This window comes from Neodiprion lecontei, chromosome 7 (genome assembly GCF_021901455.1).
Source record: "Neodiprion lecontei isolate iyNeoLeco1 chromosome 7, iyNeoLeco1.1, whole genome shotgun sequence".
Lineage (NCBI taxonomy): Eukaryota > Metazoa > Arthropoda > Insecta > Hymenoptera > Diprionidae > Neodiprion > Neodiprion lecontei.
The window spans coordinates 23931099-23949019 of NC_060266.1; the positions used below are offsets into that span (position 1 = coordinate 23931099).

General features: G+C 38.0%; 1 protein-coding gene across 6 annotated transcripts in view; it reads left to right on the forward strand.

The window, feature by feature from the left end:
- Positions 1 to 16453, forward strand: part of LOC107223499 — a 39084-nt gene extending 22631 nt beyond the window's left edge. For 5 of the 6 annotated variants that reach the window (XM_046745615.1, XM_046745616.1, XM_046745618.1 and 2 more), the window contains exons 2-12: positions 8151 to 8990; positions 9884 to 10119; positions 11361 to 11461; positions 11632 to 11748; positions 11859 to 12009; positions 12120 to 12449; positions 12568 to 12663; positions 12963 to 13092; positions 13202 to 13452; positions 13745 to 13852; positions 13944 to 16453. In XM_046745615.1, the coding sequence (XP_046601571.1) occupies positions 8151 to 8990; positions 9884 to 10119; positions 11361 to 11461; positions 11632 to 11748; positions 11859 to 12009; positions 12120 to 12449; positions 12568 to 12663; positions 12963 to 13092; positions 13202 to 13452; positions 13745 to 13852; positions 13944 to 16331 (4748 nt within the window). In that variant the 3' untranslated portion in view covers positions 16332 to 16453. The remainder of the gene's footprint in view (positions 1 to 8150; positions 8991 to 9883; positions 10120 to 11360; positions 11462 to 11631; positions 11749 to 11858; positions 12010 to 12119; positions 12450 to 12567; positions 12664 to 12962; positions 13093 to 13201; positions 13453 to 13744; positions 13853 to 13943) is intronic. The other variant, XM_046745617.1, reaches the window with a different exon arrangement.
- Positions 16454 to 17921: the final 1468 nt, after the last annotated feature.

A 17921-nucleotide genomic window follows, 5' to 3' on the forward strand; every position in this document is an offset into this window, starting at 1 on the left:
AAAGAAAAAAAGAAGAAGCAAACTGCTATAGCTGAGTAAAATAAAAGGCAAAGCAAAAAGTTTCGTACGGATCTGCACGCCGCTTTACCAACCATCGGTAAAGCAGAAGCAGTAATTATAATAAATCGTAGCGAGCGTTAAAAATATTAATAAAACGTTCTATATTAGGGAAGCTCGGGCGTTATGGCCAATGATACGTTATACCTATATCATATATATGTGTATATATATATACATCATGCCGAATTGAATTCATCAACAACATACAATGATAATATGTATTTATATATGGGGCATTCCATGTCAGATTAACGGTCCATGTATGTACATCACCCCCTTCGATTTTGATCAATTTTTAGTATGATGTTCTTACGAACCGAAAAGGGTCTCGGGAATTTCTTAAGTTTTCTTCAGCCAATCGTGAAATTTTCTACAAAATCGTAAGACCAATTACGAAAACGCTATGCTTAAAAATCTTGAAAAAATTCACCCTTTTGGCAAATGAATGAGGGAAATTAAAATTAAAATAACGTCACCCGTTAGATTCGAAAAAAAAAGAAAAAAAACAAACCACAACCATACTCTCATTATTATTGTTATTATTATTATTATTATTTTCAACCACTCTGAATTATTATATAAATATTACACCGCGGCCGTTGAGTTTAATTATTTATATGTAACTCAGTTACAAAACTGCATAATATCATCGTCATCGTCAAAGTTTGATGATTTGCGTACAGAATATGCGGTATGAAATAAAATAAGCGGACGAAAAAGAAAAAAAAGAAAAAAAAAACGTGAAAAAAAATTCTTACCAATTATAGAATCGAAAGTCGCGAATGGTGTTTGCCTTGCTGCTGCTGCTGCTGCTGCACGATTGCGCAATAATTAGAGATCTCACGGCGTAATAGGTTTTCTGCCCGAAGCAGCGGTATACGTATAATATCTTTATAATACTCTAATCACACTGCAGAGATTAGAATTTGTCGTAACATTTCCATAACCTCGTCGTTCCATAACCCTCTAGCTTTATTACGTTACACAGCTCTGAACTGCACGACACTTCATTTGTTTATTTATTTGTTCTTTATTTTTCTTTTACTCCTAGAATAAATGAATTTGAAAAAAAGAAAGGAGAAAGAAAATTAAGCAGCAAACTTCACACGCGATTCCGGTCAGTACGTAATATAAATCGTATCGTCTGTATTAAAATTTTTAACACTCTATACGTAGTAATATTTTAACCATTGTGTAAACAAATTGATGAATAGATTTACGAAACTCTCGATGAATGTAACGAGAGACGTTCGATCGGGATTTCATCGGCTTTGATTATCGTATACGATATTTAAGTTGTAACAACATATGTGCGTATACATATATGTATGTAACATATGTAAATACAATAATGGAGCTGCGCAGAGCGCCGTGTGACTGACTCACACAGCATTTTTGATATCTGTGTCACGTTATAAGTACAAAATCATCGCCGTGCTTACATTCATGCGACAAGCGAACGGCGCCTTTGGTACTCGACAATAAATTATTGAATACTTGCCGAGTATAAAATGATAACGATTGTTAAATTACGCACTTGTACAAAGTTGAGTGGATTAACCTATAGGTTTGTCCCTGAGCTGCTTTTTTTCTTTTAAATTATTACTACGGCTTTTCCTTCATCTTTTCTTCTTCTTTACACGCGTTGTGATAAATGATAATTACATACATATTATATATATATATGTGTGTGTGAACATATACACGACGTTGTTCAGTAAATAAAAATATGCAAAGTTTTTTTTCAAACGATGAATTATCATTATATATATGTGTGTATGGGGAAAAAAGCTCTCGTAAAACTCGAAGCGCCACACTACACGTAACATGATTTATTTATGTGATCAAATTTTTAACGATATAATCAGACTCTTCGCATTGCCATTGCGTTGCAGCTCACCGTTTATGTCATATTAATGGGTATAAATAAAAACCGAGGTCGCCTTAAGTTTGACAACCTGACCCTACATCCGTAGTTATTATCAATCAACAGTTATTATTATACTCACGTATATACATACGTATTTATATTATATCCCGATCATATAGGTAATAATTTGAGTAAATTTTCAAAAACAAAAATAAAAAAAAAGAAAGGAAAAAAAAAACACCCAACCAACTCGCACGAACGCCGAAGAATTGAATAATAATTTTAGTATCATCGACTGTTGAGACTGTAAAATATTTTTGCCAAGTTTTTGGTATTCTATGCGGATATTCAATATCGTAGAACAGTGGAAAGAGCGACTAAGCGACGGGAAATCGTGGATCTGCTAGGATCGCTGTGACAAAAAAAGGCGAACCCCGGTGAATAACGGAGTAAAGTGGACGACGAAGAGTTTGCGTCGGTACGAGAAGATTAACGAGGGACGTCGACGGGCTTGCGAAATTGTTGTCCGCACGTTAGAAAAGCTTCGGAGGTTTTCCCTCGATCGACGACGAATCCTAGATCTCGGGCGTGAAATTTCCCTCTCTGGATCCTCTCGACGACGCGCTGGGAGACGATCGAGATGCCGGAAGTTCCGGGATCCCGACGGGAGAGGCAAGGACTCCGAGAAAGGGTCAGGATCCCGGGGAGCGGCTTCCGACTCCGTCTCTCTCTCTCTCTCTCTCTCTCAGACTCCCGGAGACGCGAGTCCTCGACGAAGAAGTCGGTCAACGATTGCTCGGGAAAGAAAAAGCCCGAGTCAACGTTTCGTTCGTAATTTTCCCGAATTCTTCATCTCCGCGTCGATTCAGCCTCCTCTCGTCGACCGAGATCATCCTTCGTCGCCGCAAGTTTAACGCCTCCGTCAAGGACTGCGACTCCTTTTATACTCGCCATAAGTCATCAATTTGACAGATTGGATCTCGTTTCGATTGACGATCGTTTACTCACCTGAATTCGTATTTATATTCAGATGATTCGTCGTTATATGATTCACGTCTCCCTTATCATTCATACTTTGTCGTACCAAAATAAACTCATCGTTCACTCGTACATTCCGCTAATTCATCGCGAACTCCAAAATGAATCAGCATTGCAGAGAGAGAGAGAGAGAGAGAGAGAGAAAAAGAGAAAAATCCATTCAGTTCGTTCCCTCAACTCGAATGGATGACTGTAACAACAATCGAACAACAGATTTCCACAACGCGTTTGCACTGTAATGAGTAAAACAATAATTACAAAAAAAAAAAAAAAACCGCAAAATATGAAGTATCGAAAATCTATAGCCAACTGTTCAAGGAAAAAAAGAAACAATCCATCGTAACGATAAAAATAACGCGCAGAGATACAACAATAGCCGGCAAGTAACAAGAATTTCAAGCTGCAACATCAGCACCAGCGGCACTATTACTAACATAGCCAAAGAGCATCAACGAACCCGAAAAAGCCGCAAAGATTGTTGTTACAACTGGTATTTGTATCGTAGTAATATCTCCGGCTGCACGGCGTCGGTTTCTCGAAGAGAAGGCAACGATCTTTCAGTTTAGAAACAGAGAGAGAAAGAGAGAGAGAGAGGTCTTTTTTCTCCCTTTCTTTTCCCTTCTTTTTTCTTTTTCCTCTTTTATTACGGATATAAGCTGTACGCACGCACGAAGAGCAACGGCTGCTGCTGCAATGCCATGTATGCAGTTACCTTCCTCGTCTTCTTTCTCCTTCGCATGTATATGTATATATATATATATATATGTATATGTATGCACAGCGCTTTAAATATACCGTTCGTTGCTGCATCATCGTTCACGCCTATGGTATTATTATTACGGTTTCGAACGAGGCGATAATAAAAATTATAAATAGATACGTATATATGTATATATATATATAATATACGGCGTATCGAAACTTGCGGAAGGTTTTTCTTACAGCTATCTTGCATACGGAGAGAAAGGATCATTTGAGTCGAGTGATATTAGTTCGATTCAACTGACGATAAATGCTGTAGTCAAATGCGGTGGACAAAAAAAAACTTGGTTGATTCAACAAAGTACTTGTGTCGGAAGAAATACTCGTGCCATACAAAGTATCAAATTGAATCAAGCCTTTGAATTATTCGTGCCGACTATAAATTTACTTCGAGATAACACGGCGCGAGTTGTGTGTCAAGAAAACGTTTTACTAAAATGACTGAAAATTTGATTGAACGCACCTAAATCGTTTTGACTTAAAAATATGTAATTGTTGTATCGAAAGAAATTGAGCTGGTTTTAATTCATATTTTTTTGAGTCGAGAGTTGAATTTTTGAGAAACGGGTCGTTTGGCTGTATTAATGTACTTATTTTATTTCAAGTACCGGATCGTTTCCGTCTGTTTTAGGAACGACACGTAAATGAAATGAAATAAAATGACGTTCGGTTTCCTCGATTTCGGTAACACGCGAAAAGGTTCGCTCGATCGCGACGAGAAATGCTTTTCTCGAATCAAGGAACCCGCGTGACCAAATCATTTTGACAAACTAACTAGATCGAAATTGTTCGATCGAACTCATCGTACTTGGAATAAACAAGGGATACTAGATATTGAAGCGAATGGACTCGAACGAAATCTATTTCTTTGGGTAAAGAATTCCTTCCCCTCTGTGTAGCTAGGCATATGAAGCACGTGATGCGTAGGCGCACCCGGTATACGTATAATGTATGCGATATAAAGCTCAGCACATGCGGTATATATAATGCAGTTTAATACTTGTCGAAAAATTTTACCGTCTCATCATCCTCGTCGTCGTCATCACCGGCATCATCGTATAACAAGTGGTTTGATCGTGGAAATTTTTATTTTCAATTTCGAGAAAGACATTTCCTTCTCAACGTCATTCGTTAAATGATTGTAATTTTTTTTTTTTTTTTTTGGGTATTTCTTGTATTTCTTTTTATTTTCTATTTAATTATAGTTTTCGTTCGTTATCGTTCGGGCGTTTTCACTTCAATTATCGATAATATGCACTACTTTTATTAAAATCATGTAAAAACTATGCAAATTAATATTTCATTTTCACATAACCCGCTAGATATGATTATATTATAAACGATTTCACTTGCTTAATCAACAGTCGATACAAATTACAATATTCGATTGTGTTTAAGAGTGGAATTCCTTTCATTCCTTTCTCTATCCATGTAAGGGATAACGATAGAAAATTAATTACTCAATATTCTTTCAAAATCTGACATAATATACATATATATATAGATATATACATATATCTAATATTGCTACTAATCTCCGCGAGAAATATTTCCTTTCGACTTAACAATTTCGAGAAAGTATAATGATTTTGTACTTCGAACGACAATCGATGTAACGGTATGTGAAAGAATTTCAATCGAAGAGTGAATTCAGAGCTGTTGACCCTGCGGCGTTATCATAATATTATGACGATTAACCACATCAGTTTCATTCTACTACGATATATTTATCCAAGCAGGCATTAGTTTGTTGTTTAAATGTCTCTGTGCAGAAACATGCGTACCGATATACCTATACAACATACACGAGCTTCGACTATCATTCAAACTCTCACTCATCGTTAACTCGCATACGTAAGAAAATAATCGAAAACGCCGTGCAAGTGACGACCCATCCTTTTCCGAAAAACAAAAATCACATATATAATATAGCATGTACTCTCATAAGTTTTAACTTTTTTCTATTTATCGCACAGCATTTAACAACAATAACAATAATAATTATAAATTAATGATTATCATTGTTTAATTATGTGATAATAACGCACCAACCGCCGCCGCAAAAATTATTTCCGTGTCATTACTTGGAATATACTATGCATGGGGAATTCCATGCGAACCCGTCCAACGTGTGACCGTCATCGTTTATGATTTTGTTTAATAAATGTTGCTGCAATCGTTCCAGCTCTGAAACAGTACCCTCAATTTTTTCAGATTTTTCATTCAACTGCCTAATTATTTATAAGTATTTAAAGTGACTTTGAAAAAATGTATTTCAAAATTCTCAAAAAATTCTCAGAAACTGTAAATTTTTGATATCAAACATTCCAAAACCGGACCAAATTGTTTTTTTTTTATTTTTTTAGAACTTTCAATTTTTTTGTTTGACTAAAACATTGTTAGAACAATCTAAAAAATCCTGAATAATTCTCAAAACTTCTATTCTTCGCTTAAAACTTTACTAGACCGGTTCCATTGTGTTGCGATTTTTGTCTATTTTTTTCATCAACTACGCAACGAAACTGTTCTAGAAACATTCTGAATTAAAAAGAGAAGTTTTGCCAATATTTTCGGAATTTCTTAGACTATTCAAACAACGTTTTGGTTGTACGAAAACCTTAAAAGTGCTAAACAAAAAAGTAAAAAAAATATCGGCTCATGCAACGTGTTCGCACGGAATTCCCCATGTATACATATTCATATCATTTTCCTTCACAGATATCGCAGATCCATGCGTGACTAATGTCCAGATATAATGTACAGATAAAAACACGCAAAACGGAAAAAAAGAAAAATTATCCTACATCATATCGCATTGACTCAATAATTCTGCAAATTTGCATCGTGACTTTGTGAAATAATTTCACAAGCATGTGCGTGAAGGAAAGATATCGAAAAAATTACGAATCTGCGCCCAATGTAGTATATAACAGAATTTTCAGCAAGTTATTGTTTTTTTTTTTTTTTTATTATTATTTATTAGTCAAACTAATAAATATTGATATACGATCTTTTCCCCGTGAGAGCTATAACACATATTATACATTATACCGTGAATTATATTTTTATCCATACGCACGTGAAATCAGTATATTTACGCACCGTTGACCAGCTGCCGTTGCTGCTGCTGTTGTGCACGGGTAAGAAAGTCGAATTATGTGTTCGTATACCCGTGCATGGCCTATTTTTAGCGAATTTATACTAGCCAAGTGCAGTATAAGCGCAGCAACTAATTCGTTCAGTACTGCAGAAGCAGCAATAGCAGCAGCAGCGGTAGTATTTTATATAGGTATATAAATATATATTAATTGCACACTGAGAGAAATTTTTATTTCCGGTTACCGCTCGGTCCTTAACTATATTCATTTTTTACCACAATCGAAAAATATACTTCTAGGTAGAAAGTGAAAATTAGTTTTCTAGCTCTTACCGGAAACTCTTGTAACTGTTGCGGAAATTTAATGCTCGTGCAACAATAAATTGACGTTAAAGCCTCGTTTAACTAAAAAAAGTTGAGTAAACCTCAGAAACTGATTTTGCGTTGCAATTACCAAAAAAGGATCGACGATAGCTCGTTTTTCGTAATTCCAGCAATATCAAACAGTTTTTTTAACGATACCTGTTTTACTCAATTTTTCTACCTACTGTAACAAATGAAATTTTTCTCAATGCAGAAGAAGGTGGGACTTTATATGCATTAGACTGTATAAGAGCAGAACGTATTTTTGTAGGGAATCAACCGTTCTACAAAAAAGGTCTCTTGTCATTTTATGATAAATCTACTCTTTCAAAAGTTATTTACCTCAATAAATTCCTTACAGACCTTAAATAACTTGAATAACGATTTTCAATTTATTTAACATAATTTCGTCATAGTTATTAAATATTATTTTTGGCCTTGGATTATTTTTACAGTCAGTCGTTTTAAGAAAGTAATTAAATCGCTAGAATTCATAGTTTTTTTTTTTTTAACTGGCTTCAAGAAACTTTCTCAAATAAACAACATGTGTTAAATAAGACAGATCCATTACACCGAGACCAATAACCATAAAAAAGATAAGAAAAAGGTTTTAAATGATCGACAATCCATCTATACAACAATCGTTTAACGCATAATTAACCAACAGCAAAAGTGCACTGCAGGAAAATGCGTATATTTTTTTTTTTTATACTTATATTAAGGAGAGAAAAGAATTCCGATAGCACGAATATTATCAGAGCCTTGACAGGAATTATCGAAACTGTATAAGAATTTTCAGGGGGAAGAAAAAAAGTAACCAATTAGCTGAGAATGGGTCGTTATCGTTTCAGTCCGCGTCTTAAAGAGAACCATTATCGAGTAGAGAGTTGAAGAAAATAAAAACAAACAAGAGCCAAAAGACGACGATAAAATACTAAAAGTCGAAAAAATACGTTTCAGGAACGTCAACGGACCTGGTACCGCAGCTGCTGGGAATGTTCGACGAGATTGTGCGTAGAGGGACGTCAAGCTGCAACAACCATGCGGTATTGCAATCGACCTGCGGCATACCGGTAGCGTTGCAAAAACGATTGAGTTTGGTGTCACGTTCGTCGCGTCGAGGTTCACTTTTGAATCCATTATACGTAACCGATTCGGGATCCCTGATGTCGACAACGTCGTCGTCGTCGTGTTCGGTCGGTGGGTTACAGAACGAGGACAACAAGAACCACCAGCAAAACCTTAATCATCATCATCATCAACATCATCATCGTAACAATAATAGTCATAATCGAGAAGCGATGGATTCCGCGAAAGAAACGACAACGACAACGTCGCCGACGGAAAAAGACTCCAGCAGGGTGGAGATAACGTTGACCGACAACGGGGACGATGATGAAAATACCAAATCTGTAAGCAACGATCGATTGGAAGTGAACGATGAAGAAAAATCGCTCGACAATAGAAGAGGATCGGACAACGTGGTCAACGGTTCGAACGGAACAACCCATCAGCTTCACGACTATCCAAGAAATTCGACAAATTCTGCCTCCTACAGCAATAACAGCAACGCAAAAACAACTCAATCTGGTAACAATGGAGGTCCGTCACCGCTAAGGTACAACAACAGACGATGTAGAAGCGGCAACAATACCAACGGTGGATCCCGACCGTTGTCCGGAAGCTCAATAGCTTCGAGTACGTCATCGAGTGGTTGCAGTAACCAGGGTATAGCATCGGCGGTAAACCCCTATTTAGCATCGGTTGAATCACTCGCCGATACTTGCGCGAGTTCCCAAGGTATGAAAAAAATAATTATTATTATTATTTCAATCGCAGTGTATAACGTTAAACGTTCGAGAAGATACGCTTATTTTTTTCGAACATGGAGAACACTCTGGGTCAAAATGACCCTGTACCCATTTCTGATGCGTTACGATGTAGTTTAAAACTATAAATATAAGTCATAGATATGGTTAAAAAAAACTGGAAAAAGAGAAATTTTTGAACAACTGCTGTTATAGAGGAAAAAGTCATGGGTTAGAATGACCCGGTATGTTCTCGAATGGTTAATGATGTATCGAAATTTTTGTAGTACCTTTCACTTTCTTTCACGTGCCAATTCATTGGCCAGCTATCAAAAAGCACTGTACCATGGTAAACTTGAGGTGAAATATTCTCCTCGTGTATATTGATCTATTGTCCGAGTCCACGATAAGCAAAGACCTGAGCTTGCGATTAATCTAAATCAATAATGTAGAGAAGGGTATACTAAACAAGGAAGGTATCCCTGAATGCCTTACTTTGGAAGGTGGTTTCACCCCCTTGAAGTGTTTAATGGCAAATAAAAAGCAATACGTGTTGCTCAGTTTCTAGTCTACTATAACATATTACGAAAGAAATCGAATCGCAGAGATCGACCTGGGATACCTTCCTTGTAAGAATTCTAACAGTATGAGGATCAGTCTTATACCGTATATCTAGAATATCTCATTACAGTGTGTAGTAAGAATTGGGTTTACAGAATCGGAGTAATAGTCGTACTGTACGCAACGGTAAATCCAACGACTGTTACTATACCGCCGTATGTGAATTTTTAGTACACCAGTTTCTCCGTGAAATCTTGGATCAATCGAAATTTCGATAACATTTTATCCCGTCAATACCTGAAATTCTTTACCCACAAATTGCAGGATCTGCGGATAGCGGCGTTGTTACGGTATCGGAGAGTATTTGTCGCGGCGAAGAGACCGGAGTGACCAACAGCAATCTACAGCGGCGAGATAGCGCGGAAAGGCCACCATCCACTTACAACAATCAACCGAGACCACGTTACAGCGATCCGCATCGCAACCCCGTCGAAAGAGTACTTCTGGAAATTGTCGATACCGAAGCCGTGTACGTCGAACATCTGCGACAAGTGATACAGGTTGGTGATACCGACGACGAAGTAGTATTTCACAAATGCAGCGAAAGTATTTGATCATGTCGAAGTTGGTAACGTTACCGTAACGATACGTGCTGAGTAAAAAGCGTTATTTCGCAATACCGAGTTACAACGATGAATTAGGAATAGGTTCGTCAGACTGAGGTTCATCATTCGTCAATTTATACTCACCATGTTTTAACGATTCGTCAAAAACTGATGTTTGGGACTCGGCACAAGTGTGACCATTTGAATTTTCGATTATACTTGATGGTTTGGAACTTTATAGTCACCCATCGAATCCATTTGTCCATCTGATGTTTGGTACTCAGCATCAATGTAGGACCATTTGAGTTTTCCATCATACTTGATCATTCGGAACTTTACAGACACCTATCGAATCCTTTTTTCCATCTAATGTTTGGTACTCAGCATCAATGTAGGACCATTTGAGTTTTCCATTATACTTGATCATTCGGAACTTTACAGACACCTATCGAATCCTTTTTTCCATCCGATGTTTGGTACTCAGTATCAATGTAGAACCATTCGAGTTTTCCATCATACTTTATCATTCGGAACTTTATGGGCACCTACCGAATCCTTTTGTTACCACGTGTAACGTGAACCAATCATACTTCTGAGTGAGCAAGATTGCTCAGGGCTTGCAGTGTGCGCAAATATAAGGCAATATATCCGTGCACTGTGTGCTCGGTTGATTCACGACCGCGAGTGACCCTGCCACATTATACCCCCCCCCCCCCCCCCCCCTTGCATATGGTGCACTGCACTAGTCTGCAATGTCGGATCTCGTTGGTTCTCATTGTGTAGACCGATGCGGCATGCAGGCATTGAGCTGATTAGGATGTGGTATCAATTCATCATCAATTTGTTGCAACCTCCGCATCGTTCAAACAATGACTCACATTGTCAGTTACGCCAAATTTCATATCCTCATGTATACCGTATGCATTCGGTATTATACTTTATACATATCCATGTGAATTAATCTTAATGGAATTGAACTCTTGCCACGGTTCAAATGGTGTACTAGAGCTTTATTATCAATGGTATATAATCCTGTAGCGGTACTCTTACCACATTATATCAATGGATAATTAAAAATTGTTATTTAATTTACTTGAGTATCGTTCGAAACTCGGGTTTCCTTTTATACATACTTTCACGTTCACATGTGTGCCTAATATTTTCGTCATGTTCTAATATCTTACTCATTTTTAAAGGGATATCTTATATTTTGGAGAGATGACCCTTTGTCACTGGTGGACCAAGTTCAACTCTGCGATTTATTTAGCAATATCGAAGACATTTATGAATTCAATAGGTGAGTCGCAACGAATGTACAAAAAAAAAACGCTTATAATATTAGCAAATCTTTGTTATTATGTTGCTCTGCTAATGTAACGTCAGAGTGAATGGCTAATTATGCTAAACCTCATTCGGTCTGATTCTCTAACTTTTTAATTATTTTTGTTTTCCTCTTGTTTTAAATAGTGAGTTTCTCAAGGAAATAAAAAATTGCGGATTGGATCCGGTTTGCGTGGCAAATACTTTCATCAAACACAATTCGGGGTTCGAGGTCTACACCGAATACTGTACAAACTATCCGAGGTAAATATCGCAGAGCGAAAGAATTTAGACACCCAAATACAATTATCTGATCTCTAATGGAAATTTGAAAACTAATATCGAGGTATAATAATCGTATTGTCATCTTTCAGAACGGTCGCTGTGCTGACGGATCTGATGGGTCAGGAACGAACTGCGAACGCGTTTCGAGAAAGACAAGCAGCCCTTGGTCACGCGTTACCTTTAGGCTCATTCCTGCTGAAACCGGTTCAAAGAATACTAAAATATCACCTTCTGTTACAGGTAAGAAATTCTTCTCACATTCGAGGAGTTTTTTACAATCGCATCGACCTCTTTGTAAATTTGTTGTAATGAAATGATGATTCACGCATACTTTTTTTTTTCTTTCCCAGAACTTGTCGAAGGAATGCGATGCCGATGTTGAGGAAAACGAGTTGACGATAAGCGCCATCGAGGGGGCCTTAGCTGCAATGACGGGTATTGCAAGGCACATTAACGTGATGAAAAGAAAACACGAACACGCCGTCCGTGTTCAAGAGATTCAATCGTTACTCTACGGTTGGCCAGGACCAGACTTGACTACCAGCGGAGAATTGGTTGCAGAGGGACGATTTCGAATGCGAGGAGCAAAAGCACCTAGACACGCGTTTCTCTTCGATAGAATGCTTTTACTTACAAAGAAAAAAGAAGACGGACTACTGGTCTACAAAGCTCACATTGTGGTAGCGTATTAATTCACTATCTTGTTAAATTTATTTCGAATATTTCAACAAATTGAACCAAATGTATCGCACGTGCAATTCAAACCATGCTAAAAAAATGAACAATTACTTGTTACAGTGTTCGAATTTGATGCTCATCGAAAGCATTCCCGGAGAGGCGCTCAGTTTTCATGTTATCCCTTTCGATAATCCTCGTCTCCAATACACGTTGCAGGTAACTATTTAAACGACTTATTTATAATTTATAAAACACATATCTTGAACTAGTTTCGATATAATTAATTTTTAGCTTGTTATAATCGAAAGCTAAAAAAAAATTCACAACTATAAAGTTTAATACTCGGTAACATAGAAATAATATTTTACAGAATGCATGGGTATACGGTGAGTTAGAACCTAATAAGTAATGTAAAAAAATAAAAAAATAAAAAATCTTTCCTGTCGTTATAACTAGCTCCATTGTTCAATTGATAATTCGTTATCCGTCTCTACATTATCAACGTTATCTCTCAGGCTCGCAACTTGGAACAGAAACGGGAATGGACGATGCAAATAAAAAGGGTGATTCTAGAAAATTATAACGCAGTCATTCCCTCGCATGCCAGACAGCTAGTGATGCAACTTGGACAGACGCAACCCGAAGGTAAATAAAAATTATTCAAATCCGTCATTTTTTGGCATTTCTTTGTAACAATTTTATGCCGTTGCAAAAGTATGAGAATTGTTAAAACGTGTGTCTAAAAATTCATCAGACGAAGGTACGGCGGATAAGGGATCGGCGAAAAAACAACATTCGGCACCTCCTGAATATTTAGAGAAAAGAAAACAGGAGAGAGAGAGACGCAAGCCTGAAACTGGCCTCAGAAACAAGTTGCGAAAAAGTGGACGTAAAACCGAACCTAACGTGTCCGCCATCGAGGTGAGCACGGCAATTTGGCACAATGTGATACTTCCTCAACTTGACACATGTAACAATCTTTCCTCTTCTAACCTTTGGGTCAAGGTACTTAACACAAATACTCTTTCTTTCTTTCTTCATTAAAAAGCTCTGCCATACCGCTAAATCCTACCATATCATCTTTTTTATTTCGTTTCACACCCATCGATCATTCGTCTTCGTCATGCTTGACATGGCAATCGATCTTTGGAATGGCTTTACTTAAGTGAACCCTTAAGGGCTTAACGTTGATTTTTTATTGGTATTATAATTCAAGTTTTTACGGTCATTCAATTCATCTACTTAAATTCACAGACAATTGTAAGCTAATCTTTTATCTCTGTCGTGGAAATTTCAGGACATGCCGAGTACCCTGAGTAAAAATCAGTCCACGGAGTCGATAACGAGTAACGGTCGAGACCAAAGTCTGAACAGATCCGCCGACGGTCGTTCTTTGAAAGTCAAGGTAAAGCAATTCGTATCTACAAGTTTTCATCAGTTGATTAATTGCAAATAAATATGTAGACTTCCAATTTCAACATTTCAATTTATTTTAGGACCGTTTTGCAAGTTGGCGCAGAAAGTCTGAACCCGGTTTCCAGTCATACGTATCGTTGAATCGGTCGGACGAAGAAGAAAAGGACAGCGAAACTTGCACCGAGGAGACGTTGGTCGACCCAGAACCTTACGAGTTACCGGACGATGTAGAGATCGCGGAAGAAGCTACACAGCTATTGAACAACAGCAATAATTCTTCTGCCCCGCCACCTCTCCCTTCAAACGCTCCTGCGACGACGATTACCAAAGATAAAAATAAAGATAACCAAGAGCAGCAAGCGCAGCAAACAATGGAGGAGATAGTTGGTCACATATTGATGCAAAATCGAGACTTTCAAAAATTATTAGAGAAGCAGAGAACGAGTAGCATTATAAACATGCGTCAGCAGCAGCGTTTCAATAAGCACATGCTCTCCGTCGATACGTCGGACAGTGAGACGGAGAACGATACTGCCAATAATAATAACAACAACAACAATCACAGGGGTACAAGATCGATGCGATTGACTAGACGCGAGCAAAGATTGGTGAGAGCTAACAATGCCAGGAATTCAACGTCGCCTCCGCCGCGCGAAGATCACCACACAAGTTTGCAGCTTCGTTACGATAATCTGAGAGTAGAAAATGATCATGAAAGCGATTTGTCGGCGTCGTCTGTTAAAAATTGTACGAATCGAATAAGCGAGAAACGTGCGATATTCGAAGCATTTAAAAAACAGAGTATCGTCACCGAGAGTAAAGTGATACAAACCGCGCTTCGTATCAGGGAAAATTCGACAGTGGAAACTGAACGAGAGGACGTGAAAAAGGAGCCTATATATGAGACCATCCCTGGCGAAGACGAGATTAGGAAACCGGATGAAGAAGAAGAGGATGATGCTGCCACCAAGGGCGCCAAAAGTAACGACGAGTCCAAAGGTTTCGGCAACTACGATAACTTGCAAAGAGTTTGGGAAGGCGTAAGGCAACAGGACGAGGAAATCGACGGAGGTGATAGTCCGACAAGGCCGGCTGTTTGGTTAACGAAATTGTGCGAAGGCCTGCCTACGACAACGCAAAAGTCTGGTTCGCTGCCTAGAAGTTTTCAGATAAATCCTCACGACAATCCTTCCTACCCGCAAGTAACGAAGTCGAGATTCTTGCAGAGGGATGGAAAACCGATGAGCGAACGACCGTTTACAATAGCGTCAGATAAACCAGCTGAAATCAACCTCGAGGACATGGAGAGATACGTATCGTCCTGTCAACCGGAAGGTAGAATTGCAAAGTTCCCAACATCGACGTCTACGTCGACGTTTTTCTACTCCCTTGACGAGGACTCTTTCACCGATGCCTATTCCGAAATTCAATCGTCAACATCCGCCAGCGCAAACGTTCATCCTGACCACAAGATTTACAGGGCGAGTTTAAGCACCGGAACGTTGTTGAAAAACGTATTTTCAAAGAAGGGAAGTATACTGCATGGACTTAGGTCAACGGAGAGCATTGAGACACTTGGATGCAGCGACGAGGCTGAGAGAGTCAGACAATTTGGAACGATCGGCAGTAACAAGGTGAAAAAGAAGAGTAAATCTAAATCTTCGAGGGAAAGTTCGTCGGACGTTGATGAAATGATGAGCGGATGCGTCGCTGGAGGGAACAACGGATCTTCGTCGAAATCTGCGTTGAAAGTTCCTTCCGTTTATTACAAACAGGGAAGCTCCGGACTTGGTGCTCGCATAGCACAATCCGACTACGCAGATCCTACTTTACTTTTTGGAGATAGTATTATGAAGCGTACCGCGAGTGTTGGTGATGGCTTGGAATTCAAGATGGAATTATCAGAGGATAAAAATGGTGACAAGTTTATTTTAGAGCATAGAGAAAATGAGGCGGATAGTTTTTACGAAAAGTCTTTCGAGACGATAGAAAATTACGTAAACCCCGAAACGGAAGAAGTGTTCAGGGACAGTGCAATATTTAGTGATATGGACGAGGCGATATCGGCCAAGACTGCACAACCTACTTCGGCTATTATTTATAAAAAGATTCCTCCAGCTGTGCCAAAAATCGCTCCGCCAATTCCGGTGAAACGTAAACCGGAAATATCAACACCCCCAAAAGTATTTGCGAAAGTTGAAAAATCAGAGGGAAAAGTTAAGCCCGCAGTTGCTCGAAAACCTAATTACCTAAAAGTGAAGAGTGTCTTCCAGAGCGAACTGGAAAACACTGTTCAAAAGTCTTTGAGGAAAACTACTGGAACGCTGAACCGTAGTAACGTTGAGTTGGATGAAACTATTAACAGCCAGGAGAAACAAATTGAGGGTGATGATGTTTCGGCAGGCCAGAGCCGAGCAGGTTGGGTGCGTAAAATTGTCGGTCAATTACAAGGTCAAGACGATGCATAAATTATAAGTAAATTTGTCGAGTTACAAATGTTTGATATGAACATTTGAGAGTAATCGGCATAATGAAAAGCAGAGCGGCTTATTTGACTTTTAAATTTGGGATTTTTTCTTCTAAAAAACCTGACCAAAACCCACCAAAAACAAGTTCTTGACTTATCGAGAACTGGCATGCTACTACCAATTATGTTATAGAAAATTCAATTAGCATAATAATCCTTATAGGTTTTTATCACTGTTTTATAATCGATATAAGAAGTTACTGGTAGTATTGTATTATATTATGATAATTTACTGCGATGTATTTTGTACGTACGTTACAGCTGTGATGTCAACACAGTTTATGAAACATAACAGTATTTAATCTGTTGTATATAAATATGTCTAGTAATATAAAATTTTATAAAACTATAAAATTGTCAGGAATTATTTATTTCACTACCTCTAGTCTTTCAAATAATATTACTTAATTTCTTCCATTCGCTTTCCGGATTCTTTTTCGTTCTATAATTTTTTTTTCCTTTTTTTTTCTTTTTTAATCAAATTTTTTTTTTTTTGCCCAAGTTCAAGTCATTATTTATAAGTACAGAATTTCATAATTTATTAATATTTACTTAACTATTGGGATTTTGCGTGCATTGGCAGGGGAAAAAATTATGAGGCTCCTGATTTTAACCCAGAATTATATGGTACCAACTTTCCGCGCAACAATGCAGTCATATTTCGAGATAAAATTTTATCGGTCTTGTGGGAGGGATTAAATTCAATGGAGGATTCAATATATCGCCAGATTAACCATTGAAATCAAGGCGCAAATCGCGCAATTAAACGGTTTGTAACATTGGCCGTGGCACAGAATGGAATGACCAATAAATTGCATTAGAGAAACTTACCAATAACCGATCGCCTGCACGATGTCAGCCCATTTCACTTCCATGCACTTCCTACTGCATACAGCACACGGTTCACTTCAAGTCCCATAAATCCTTCGGTGTACCATCGTTCCGTTCTATTTTTACTGTAAAATTATTAAAAATTTGATTAACCACACTTCCAAAAAGTTGGAATTTGCTTTTAAAGAAAATTCAAACGAGCATTGCAAAGCAGTGTATGCTTGAAGGAAGGCATTTAAATTAAATTTTATCTGTCTAAAACAATCGAATCAATTTGACGTTGGGTCAATTAATTTGTTGGAAAAACGTAATTACCAATTCCAGCTTGGATTCAAAAACGAGATTGTCGCACAACGTAAGCAGCAGCGATGTAGATTTTTTTCGTATTCGAATGAAAAAATACGGAAAAGCCACCGAATGCAACATCACTTGTTCAATTACCGTCCGCATCGAATGATCTAGTTATAATTATATTCACTCGACTTACCAAATCAGTTTTTCGCGAATAAACAGTCGCAGAATCACGATAATGAAGCCACTATCACTCACTACGAAATTAAAAAACACGAAACCGCGACGCGCGCGTCTGAACTTGTCCAGATTCGAAGAGTTTATGCGGCGTACAAAATGGCCGCCGCATCTTCTCGCTACGTTTGATAAACAAACGACGACCCGAACGCACAAATAACAACCAGCTAGT